At 38.5% G+C, this 12205-nt stretch overlaps 1 protein-coding gene across 1 annotated transcript in view; it reads right to left on the bottom strand.

The window, feature by feature from the left end:
* Positions 1-10979, bottom strand: part of LOC128636051 (leucine-rich repeat and fibronectin type III domain-containing protein 1-like protein) — a 128775-nt gene extending 117796 nt beyond the window's left edge. The window contains exon 1 of the mRNA XM_053689125.1: positions 9604-10979. Coding sequence (XP_053545100.1) covers positions 9604-10979 — 1376 coding nt within the window. The remainder of the gene's footprint in view (positions 1-9603) is intronic.
* Positions 10980-12205: the final 1226 nt, after the last annotated feature.

Raw genomic sequence — 12205 nt, 5'->3', positions numbered from 1 at the left:
AGAGCAGAACTGCATAATCAACACATGCATAATAAAAAGACAACTCAAAAGCACTTAGTCTGAATTTCTTTTCTGTCAAAGGTCAAAGTTAGTTCCATTTTCCTTCTCCCTACATCATGTGACAGGCATCAGCCAATCAGAAAATGCATATATGTATACAGATCTCGGAACTGTCCCTAATATAGAGGGAAAGTCCCTGATTCTGAGCTTTGTCCTGCTGTCCCTATTGGCAGAAATTCCCTTAGACCCACCTAAAACTGACCAGAAACACCTACTAATTACAGGTAGCCCTCCGTTTACGCCGGGGTTAGGTTCCAGAAGGAATGGTTGTAAATCGAAACCGTTGTAAATTGAAACCCAGTTTATAATGTAAGTCAATGGGAAGTGAGGGAGATAGGTTCCAGGCCCCTCTCAAAATTGTCATAGGTAACACCTAATATATTATTTTTAAAGCTTTAAAATGAAGACATTAAATGCTAAACAGCATTATAAACCTAATAAAATAATCACACAACACAGAAAATATAATTAAACTAAGTTAAATTTACAAAAACATTTTCTAAACAGCATTATAAACCTAATAAAATAATCACACAACACAGACTTTACTTGCATTTTTCTGCAAACAGTTCTTTCTATGCATTCCAATCTGGACTGATTTATAGACAGGAAGATCTTGTTACTTTGAAATCTGCTTGATAGCTCAAGTCTGGTTAAACTGATTAATTTCAGCTTGCTTGGCTTTGCTGCAACACAAGCGGACAGCTCCACCTACTGGCTATTTTAAAAAATGCACTGCTTCTCAATGCTTTTCAATAGCAGTCACATGACTGGAAAAAAAAGGTTGTTATTCTGAAACGGTGTAAATTGACCTGTTGTAAAACGAGGGCCACCTGTACTCGGAAATGCCTTTAATCCCTCCCAGTATCCACTCTTGACCCGCCCCTTATCACACAGCCTCACGCACAAAATAATGAGTCCCCAAACCCTAGCTACCAATATTGGGAGCTAAACGTATATACTGTGAATTCTTACACATGCTCAGTAGTAGCTAGTTTCTCAGTGTAGTGTATATATTAAAAAATAACGCATATTTAGATCATGGAAGTAAATTAGAAAGTTGTTTAAAATAGCACGTTCTACCTGAGCCATGTAAGTTTAATTTTGACTTTAGTGTCCATTTAAAAGGTATTTTTAAAAAGCAGTTTCTCTTAGGTGATCATAATTATCAAATGTGTACAAGAGAACGATCACTTAGTGTAATGCAATATTAATCTGCTAATGTAATTTTTTTATTTCTCTGTATATCATTTTCCTGCAGTTCTTCTTATAACACCATATGACCTCAGCTTACCTCTGTTTCTAGTGCACGTTATAACCCCACCAATAACATATCCTGTTTTTACTGTAAATATTTAACATTCCAATGTTGTTTCCTTAGAAGAAAATGTTCTTTGTATTTTTAAATAAATATTTTTATATCGGTATATATTCATGTAGATACATAGGTATAGATATAGATTTTCCAAAAAAATGATCAGATATATAAAAATATATATTAAAAATATAAAGAACATTGGAATGTAAAATACTCATAACTACCTTTGAGTTTAGCGCATTGTTGGATTAGCGCACGAGCGATAAGTGTTAGGTATTTTGGGTTTTTAAAGCGCACTCCTTGTAAGTCTATAGAGCGAATACATTAACGCGGTCTCAATATCCGAAATCCTGAAGTCAGCGCGCATCGGGTTTCGCTTGCTTGCAAACAAATTAATTTCAACTTGTAATAGGCTCTCTAACCAGCCCACGTTAAAAGTTTAGTTTTAGAGCAAAAAAATAATATTTAGTGCCCATATTACTTAATGTTTCCTCTTCTCCTATTGCTCTATATAACATCTGCCTATAACTCATCTGATTGCTCCATATAACTTTTCGCCATAACTCCTATTACTCCATATATCTCTCTCTATGGGGTCCATTTATCATTGTGCGGACGGACATGATCCGCTATAGCGAACCATGTCCGCCACACATCGATAAATGCCGACAGCATATGCTGTCGGCATTTATCATTGCACCAGCAGTTCTTGTGAACTGCTGGTGCAACACCGCCCCCTGCAGATTCGCGGCCAATTGGCCGCCAGCAGGGGGTGTCAATCAACCCGATCGTATTGGATCGGGTTGATTTCCTGGTGTTAGGTTAGGGATTGTTAGGTTAGGGGGTGTTAGGTTAGGGGTTGTTAGGTTAGTGTACTGTACTTAGCTATTTAAATAGTTATTTGCGTTGTGGGTTTTGTGGTTTAAAGGGTTAATAGTATACGTTATATAGGTTTATTGTGATGTAAGGGTTTTGCGGTTTAGGGGTTAATAGGGTAAATAGGCTTATTGCGATGTAGGGGTTTTGCGGTTTAGGGGTTAATAGGGTAAACAGGTTTATTGTGATGTAGGGATTTTGCGGTTTAGGAGTTAATACTTTGTGTAGGATTTTTTTTTGTTATATTTCGTTCAGGCAGTGGGAGGTTTTTTAATACTTGATGCGGGTGTTTTTTTTTTTTTTAAATACTGGAATGTGGGTGATTAGGTGTTGCTTTTTTAATGCTCCATTTGCCTTCGTTGCATCCGTAATTCTTTTGTCCTTGCGCTGCCAAAATACCATTGAGGATGCGTGCGCAACTACCAATGGCGACGGACATTACAAACACAATTATAGTATAGATAAAACTCTCCTTTTAACTCTCCTATTGCTCAGTATCAATTAAACCTGTAACTCCTATTGCTCCATATAGCTTCTACCTATAACTCCTCCTATTCTTCAATATAACCCTCCCTGCCACTCCTCCAATTGCTCCATATAGCAATTCTTATAATTTCTCCTATTGATCCATATAACCCTCCCTATAACTAATCATATTGTTCCACATAACCCTCCCTATAACTCTTCCTACTGCTCCATATAACCCTCCATATAAATCCTCCTACTGCTCCATATAACCCTCCATATAACTCCTCCTACTGCTCCATATAACTCCTCCTACTGCTCCATATAACTCTCCCTATAACTCCACCGACTGCTCCATATAACTCATCCTATTGCTCCATATAACCCTCCTTATAACTCCTCCAACTGCTCCATATAACCCTCCCTATAACTCCTCCTACTGCACCATATAACATCTCCCTATAACTCCTCCTATTGCTCCATATAACCCTCCCTATAACTCCTCCTACTGCACCATAAACCCTCTCCCTATAACTCCTCCTATTGCTCCATATAACCCTCCCTATAACACCTCCTATTGTTCCATATAAGCCTCCCTATAACTCCTCCTATTGCTTCATATAACTCTCCCTATAACTCCTCTTATTGCTCCATATAACCCTCCCTATAACTCCTCCTATTGCTCCACATAACAATCCCTATAACACCTTCTATTGCTTCATATAACCTTCCCTATAACTCCTCCTATTGCTCCATATAACCTATCCCTATAACTCCTCCTATTGCTCCATATAACCCTCCCTATAACACCTCCTATTGCTCCATATAACTCTCCCTATAATTCCTCCTACTGCTCCATATAACCCTCCTTATAACTCTTCCTTTTGCTCCATATAACCCTCCCTACAACTCCTCCTATTGCTCCATATAACCTCTCCCTATAACTCCTCCTATTGCTCCATATAACCCTCCCTATAACTCCTCCTATTGCTCCATATAACCCTCCCTATAACTCCTCCTATTGCTCCATATAACCCTCCCTATAACTTCTCCTATTGCTCCGTATAATCCTCCCTATAACTTCTCATATTGCTCCATATAACTCCTCCTATTGCTCCATATAACCCTCCATATAACTCCTCCTATTGCTCCATATAACCCTCCCTATAACTCCTCCTATTGCGCCATATAACCCTCCCTATAACTCCTCCTATTGTTCCATATAACCCTCCCTATTACACCTCCTATTGCTTCATATAACCCTCCCTATAATTCCTCCTATTGCTCCATATAACCCTCCCTATAACTCCTCCTACTGCTCCATATAACCCTCCCTATAACTCCTCCTATTGCTTCATATAACCCTCCCTATAACTGCTCCTATTGCTTCATATAACCCTCCCTATAACTCCTCCTAATGCTTCATATAACCCTCCCTATAACTCCTCCTATTGCACAATATAACCCTCCCTATAACTCCTCCTATTGTTCCATATAACCCTCCCTATAACACCTCCTATTGCTTCATATAACCCTCCCTATAATTCCTCCTACTGCTCCATATAACCCTCCCTATAACTCTTCCTATAGCTCCATATAACCCTCCCTATAACTCCTCCTATTGCTCCATATAACCCTCCCTATAACTTCTCCTATTGCTCCGTATAATCCTCCCTATAACTTCTCATATTGCTCCATATAACTCCTCCTATTGCTCCATATAACCCTCCATATAACTCCTCCTATTGCTCCATATAACCCTCCCTATAACTCCTCCTATTGCTCCATATAACCTCTCCCTATAACTCCTCCTATTGCTCCATATAACCCTCCCTATAACTCCTCCTGTTGCTCCATATAACCCTCCCTATAACTCCTCCTATTGCTCCATATAACCCTCCCTATAACTTCTCCTATTGCTCCATATAACCCTCCCTATTACACCTCCTATTGCTTCATATAACCCTCCCTATAATTCCTCCTATTACTCCATATAACCCTCCCTATAACTCCTCCTATTGCTCCATATAACCCTCCCTATAACTCCTCCTATTGCTCCATATAACCCTCCATATAACTCCTCCTATTGCTCCATATAACCCTCCCTATAACTCCTCCTATTGCTCCATATAACCCTCCCTATAACTCCTCCTATTGTTCCATATAACCCTCCCTATTACACCTCCTATTGCTTCATATAACCCTCCCTATAATTCCTCCTATTACTCCATATAACCCTCCCTATAACTCCTCCTATTGCTCCATATAACCCTCCCTATAACTCCTCCTATTGCTTCATATAACCCTCCCTATAACTGCTCCTATTGCTTCATATAACCCTACCTATAACTCCTCCTATTGCTTCATATAACCCTCCCTATAACTCCTCCTATTGCACAATATAACCCTCCCTATAATTCCTCCTACTGTTCCATATAACCCTCCCTATAACTCTTCCTATAGCTCCATATAACCCTCCCTATAACTCCTCCTATTGCTTCATATAACCCTCCCTATAACTCCTCCTATTGCACAATATAACCCTCCCTATAACTCCTCCTACTGCTCCATATAACCCTCCTTATAACTCTTCCTTTTGCTCCATATAACCCTCCCTACAACTCCTCCTATTGCTCCATATAACCTCTCCCTATAACTCCTCCTATTGCTCCATATAACCCTCCCTATAACTCCTCCTATTGCTCCATATAACCCTCCCTATAACTTCTCCTATTGCTCCGTATAATCCTCCCTATAACTTCTCATATTGCTCCATATAACTCCTCCTATTGCTCCATATAACCCTCCATATAACTCCTCCTATTGCTCCATATAACCCTCCCTATAACTCCTCCTATTGCGCCATATAACCCTCCCTATAACTCCTCCTATTGTTCCATATAACCCTCCCTATTACACCTCCTATTGCTTCATATAACCCTCCCTATAATTCCTCCTATTGCTCCATATAACCCTCCCTATAACTCCTCCTACTGCTCCATATAACCCTCCCTATAACTCCTCCTATTGCTTCATATAACCCTCCCTATAACTGCTCCTATTGCTTCATATAACCCTCCCTATAACTCCTCCTAATGCTTCATATAACCCTCCCTATAACTCCTCCTATTGCACAATATAACCCTCCCTATAACTCCTCCTATTGTTCCATATAACCCTCCCTATAACACCTCCTATTGCTTCATATAACCCTCCCTATAATTCCTCCTACTGCTCCATATAACCCTCCCTATAACTCTTCCTATAGCTCCATATAATCCTCCCTATAACTCCTCCTATTGCTCCATATAACCCTCCCTATAACTTCTCCTATTGCTCCGTATAATCCTCCCTATAACTTCTCATATTGCTCCATATAACTCCTCCTATTGCTCCATATAACCCTCCATATAACTCCTCCTATTGCTCCATATAACCCTCCCTATAACTCCTCCTATTGCTCCATATAACCTCTCCCTATAACTCCTCCTATTGCTCCATATAACCCTCCCTATAACTCCTCCTATTGCTCCATATAACCCTCCCTATAACTCCTCCTATTGCTCCATATAACCCTCCCTATAACTTCTCCTATTGCTCCATATAACCCTCCCTATTACACCTCCTATTGCTTCATATAACCCTCCCTATAATTCCTCCTATTACTCCATATAACCCTCCCTATAACTCCTCCTATTGCTCCATATAACCCTCCCTATAACTCCTCCTATTGCTCCATATAACCCTCCATATAACTCCTCCTATTGCTCCATATAACCCTCCCTATAACTCCTCCTATTGCTCCATATAACCCTCCCTATAACTCCTCCTATTGTTCCATATAACCCTCCCTATTACACCTCCTATTGCTTCATATAACCCTCCCTATAATTCCTCCTATTACTCCATATAACCCTCCCTATAACTCCTCCTATTGCTCCATATAACCCTCCCTATAACTCCTCCTATTGCTTCATATAACCCTCCCTATAACTGCTCCTATTGCTTCATATAACCCTACCTATAACTCCTCCTATTGCTTCATATAACCCTCCCTATAACTCCTCCTATTGCACAATATAACCCTCCCTATAATTCCTCCTACTGTTCCATATAACCCTCCCTATAACTCTTCCTATAGCTCCATATAACCCTCCCTATAACTCCTCCTATTGCTTCATATAACCCTCCCTATAACTCCTCCTATTGCACAATATAACCCTCCCTATAACTCCTCCTATTGTTCCATATAACCCTCCCTATAACACCTCCTATTGCTTCATATAACCCTCCCTATAATTCCTCCTACTGCTCCATATAACCCTCCCTATAACTCTTCCTATAGCTCTATATAACCCTCCCTATAACTCCTCCTATTGTTACATATAACCCTCCCTATAACTTCTCCTATTGTTACATATAACCCTCCCTATAACTTCTCCTATTGCTCCATATAACCCTCCCTATAACTTCTCCTATTGCTCCATATAACCCTCCCTATAACTCCTCCTATTGCTCCATATAACCCTTCCTATAACTCCTCCTATTGCTCCATATAACCCTCCCTATAACTCCTCCTATTGCTCCATATAACTCCTCCTATTGCTCCATATAACTCCTCCTATTGCTCCATATAACCCTGCCTATAACTCCTCCTATTGCTCCATATAACCCTCCATATAACTTCTCCTATTGCACCATATAATCCTCCCTATAACTTCTCATATTGCTCCATATAACCTTCCCTATAACTCCTCCTATTACTCCATATAACTCTTCCTATAACTCCTCCTATTGCTCTAACTCCTCCTATTGCTCCATATAACCCTCCCTATAACTCCTCCTATTGCTCCATATAACTCTCCCTATAACTCCTCCTATTGCTCCATATAACCCTCCCTATAACTCCTCCTATTGCTCCATATAACCCTCCCTATAACTCCTCCTATTGCTCCATATAACTCTCCCTATATCTCCTCCTATTGCTCCATATAACCCTCCCTATAACTCCTCCTATTGCTCCATATATCACCCCCTAAATTTCTAAAATATACCATAAACCCCTCTCTATATCTTCCCTATTTCTCCCACATAACCTTACCTAATAACTCTTCTCCTAATGCAACTCCATATAACCTCTTTATATAATTCTTGTTATTGCCAATAAAACATGCATAATGCTCTTCCATCTTTTGTCTCTCTAAATCCTATTCTCTCTGTGTCTCCGTTCTTTCGATTCCCAAGTCTATAAATAAAAGATTATTGTAATTACCACATTACAGCTCTACGTTATCATGAATGTCAGATGAGTGGATTTACCAGGTAATTTGTATCAGATATTTACTGAATTTCTAAATGAGAATCGACACTATAGGTCAAAATTTCAGCTCCTTGTCTTTAAATAATGTACAAAATGTAACTTTGCTCTGTATATTAGAATATCACTCAGATATAGAATTATGGTTCAATTATAGGAACGTTCCTACTCTATTCAATAAAAATCCCATCTTTATATTTTTATGGTTAAAAAAAAAAATCTATATTTGTGTTGAGTGCACTGTGTGAATAAAGGGGGGTTGAATTTATGAAACTCATATTTGAAAGCTATAGCTGGATAATACTACTCTGTGATTTGAGGTGTAATTTAAGCCTTTATGGCATGGAAACTAGTATCTCAATTAGCCTGATGCTGTGAAGTGGAAAGCAAAATTTGTGAATACAAGCCTGTTTTTTTTTTTTTTTTTTAAAGGGACATAATACTCATATGCTAAATCACTTACTTGAAAGTGATGCAGCATAACTCTAAAAAGCTGCCAAGCAAATATCACCTGAATTTAAGATATTTAACCTCAAAACATTTTCAACTCACAAGAATAAGTGCACTGTGAAAAGTTATCCCTCAGCTACTCTAAGGAAAAAAAACAACACAGCAGCCAATCAGCTTCACCAGTGCTGATTGTCATCATTGCTGATGTCACGCCCCAAGCAGGTCCTGGGACTAGCATCCTGGTTGGCTGCTGTAAATCCTTTTACAATGGGATGGGGCTACTTAGGAAATTTTTTTACATAGAGATGTTAGGGTGATATCTTCTAGACAGCTTTATACAGCTATGCTGCAGCACTTTCAACTGCTTCAACATTTGGGTATTATGCCCCTTTAGCTATTTATTGTAGATAATAGAGGCTAAAATATGGAGCACAGTTTACATTTTATTTTTATATGTAAACAAGGACAAAAAAATCTTGGGTTATAAAAACAATATAATTGGTCATAATTTTATTTGTCCCTTAGATTGGCATCTGACACCATTAAATAATAAATAAAAAACAAAAAAGCAAGTATATAAAAGAGAAACTAAACCAAATTTTTTTCTTTCATGATTCAATTTTAAGCAACTTTCTAATTTACTATTATATTTTTGTATTCGTTCTCTTGGTATCTTTATTTAAAAAAGCAGGAATGTAAAGCTTAGCAGATGGCCAATTTTTGTACAGCACCTGGGTAGTGCTTGCTGATTGGTGGCTAAATGTAGTCACCAATAAGCAAGCACTACCCAGAGTGCTGAACCACAAATGGTGCAGATCCTATGCTTACATTCATGCTTTTCAAAGGTATCAAGAGAACAAAGAAAAATTGATAATAGGAGTAAATTTGAAAGTTGCTTAAAATTGCATGCTCTATCTAAATCACAAAAACATATGGGTTTTGTATACCTTTAAATAATTTTTCAATCACAGACATTTAGAAGAGGTGTAAACATAGAAAAAAAAAGAATTCATATGGCAGTGACATGTTTAAAGGGTTAAAATACCAGTTCTATATTTTAACATAGGATTCATTGGGTTTAAAAAGCTTCATAGACATATCCTGAGTAGTGGGTTACCTGTAAACAAGGATGTCATCTGACGAACTGTTGTACTGAATCTGGTACATCCTTATCCCAGGGATATGACTCTGGGGAGGCCATTTGATAAGAGCAGAGGATGAAGTCAGTTCTGCAATCACAACTTTTTTATCTTGAAGAGGTTTTGTTTCATTGGAAGGGATGCTAGACTTGGCAGGCGTCAGTATATCTGAGAGCCCAGACTCTGTTTCCTTATCAAAATTGGTGCTATTGGCAAGATTTGGGAATGGGTTAACAATGAGTTCTACGTTGGTTGTAGAGTCTCCTGCTGCGTTTGATGCTATACATGTAAAGTTTCCTCTGTCGGAATACAGAGTTGTATGGATATCCAAAGTTCCATTTTCATAAGATATAGTTCTTGTGGTGTTAGGAACTAGTTTACCATCTGGGGAAATCCATCGTACATAAGGGTTAGGATCTCCAACAGCTTTGCATTTTAAGGACACATTTTGACCTTCCATGACTACTTGCCGTGAAGAGCTGTGGGTTATCATAGGAGGCTCACAAATAAACTCCTCTTCTTTTATAGACCAAAAATACTTGCCCATCAACTCTGCTGGTGAAGCACATGTCTCTAAGTCATCTTCTCTGGTGAGTCTCCTAAGCCACATTAACTCACAGTTGCAATGAAGAGGGTTTCCACCAAAGCTAAGCACCAAGGATGTTAATGGAGAACCTTTTGTTTTGGCATAAACTGGAATCCTTGAAAACAATGGGTCTGGTGGAATCTTCTTTAACTTATTTGAGGTCATATCTAACCTAGCCAACTTGTGGAGATTGGAGAAGATTCCCTCTGGAACATAATCAATGAGGTTGTGGTCTAACCCCATAGTGTTAACAGTTGAAAGTCTTCCAATGGTCTCCCAAGGTAACTCTATCAGGTTGTTGTATGACAAATCCAAATCCTCTAATGTGTCAACAAAGTCGTCAAATGACCCTGGAGCTATGTAATGTAGCTGATTGTTGCTCAGAATCAAATGTCTGAGGTTTATTAAACCCTTAAAATGCTCTTCATTGATAAATGTTAACCTGTTACTGTCCAAGTGCAAGGCATGGAGGCCTTTAAGGTCAAAAAATGAATAAGGCATGATAAAACTAATGGTATTCCTAGAAAGTGTTAGGTGGATGAGATCTGTCATATTAGCAAAGTCTTTCCTTCTGAGGGTCGTAATAAAATTGTCCATGAGCCGGAGCTCTGCTGTCCGTCTATCAATAGTTGGTGGAACAAACAGAAGGCCAGTCTTGGTGCAAAGGATGGTAAAAGATGGAGAAACGTTTTGGCATGAGCATCGCTTGGGGCACATGGCCTTCAAAGACGAGGTTATCATCAACAGGCAAATGGCCACCTTTTCCATGGTCAGGTGAATACCCTACAAATTGAACAAAAGAGCATGGTTTTAGTCAAATGACCTCCAAGGTAGAATTATTATATTACATAGACTATGCTATTGCTACATTAAAGATATGGAATAAGACATGCTTCTTAACTACAATGCTTGACTAATATTGACTAAATATTGGTGCCTGGGGTATTTTTTTGTTGATACTATATAAATAAATTACACAAAATGAATACATTTGAACATAAACCAATCCCATTGCTTTAAAATGTTTGCAACATATAAATAAGGTTTTCTGAACATCTCACTATCCTCTACTCTATAATTGTGCACACTCTTCAGGCATCTTCTTTCCTGCACCATATCCAAATATTCTATATATTGCCCAAGCATCTTTACCCTTGGACCTTGCACATTCCCCAAACAGCCTCTTCCCTTCTCCCTTCATACTACCAAAACATCCTATCTCTTGCATACTCCTTAAAACCATCAATACTACCGTAGGTATTATACCTTCTTAAAATCCTCTATACTAGGCACTATACCTTCTTAAAATCCTCTATACTAGACACTATACCTTCTTAAAATCCTCTATACTAGGCACTATACCTTCTTAAAATCCTCTATACTAGACACTATACCTTCTTAAAATCCTCTATACTAGGCACTATACATTCTTAAAATCTACTATATTCGGCACTATACACTTCCTAAAATCCTCTATACTAAGCACTATACCTTCTTAAAATGCTCAATACTAGACACTATACCTTCTTAAAATCCTCAATACTAGACACTATGGGGTCAATTTATCAAATGTGCTTTATTCTCTAGGTATCATTTGTTGAAGGAGCAGCTATACACTACTGGTTCTAACTGAACATATGAGTGAACCAATGACAATCGGTATATATCTGCAGTCAACAATCAGCAGCTAGAACCCAGGTGTTCTGCTGCTCCTGAGCTTACCTAGATAAACCCCTCAAGAAAGGATAACAAGAGAAGGAAGCACATTAAATAATAAGTCAATTGCAAGGTTGTTTAAAATAGTTTGTTCTGTCTAAATCATAAATGTCTAATTATAAGTTTACTGTCCCTTTAGAATTCATGATTCAGGAGTAACAATGCACTACTGGGAGCTAGCAGATGATTGGTGGCTTCACACATATGTTACTTGTAATAAACTCACTGATGTATTAATCTAGCTCCCAGTAGTGCTTTGCTGCTCTGTGGCTGACTTT

This window comes from Bombina bombina, chromosome 7 (assembly GCF_027579735.1).
Source record: "Bombina bombina isolate aBomBom1 chromosome 7, aBomBom1.pri, whole genome shotgun sequence".
NCBI classification, from domain to species: domain Eukaryota; kingdom Metazoa; phylum Chordata; class Amphibia; order Anura; family Bombinatoridae; genus Bombina; species Bombina bombina.
Note: the sequence above shows the minus strand (reverse complement) of the source record. Positions and strands in the feature narration are given on the sequence as shown.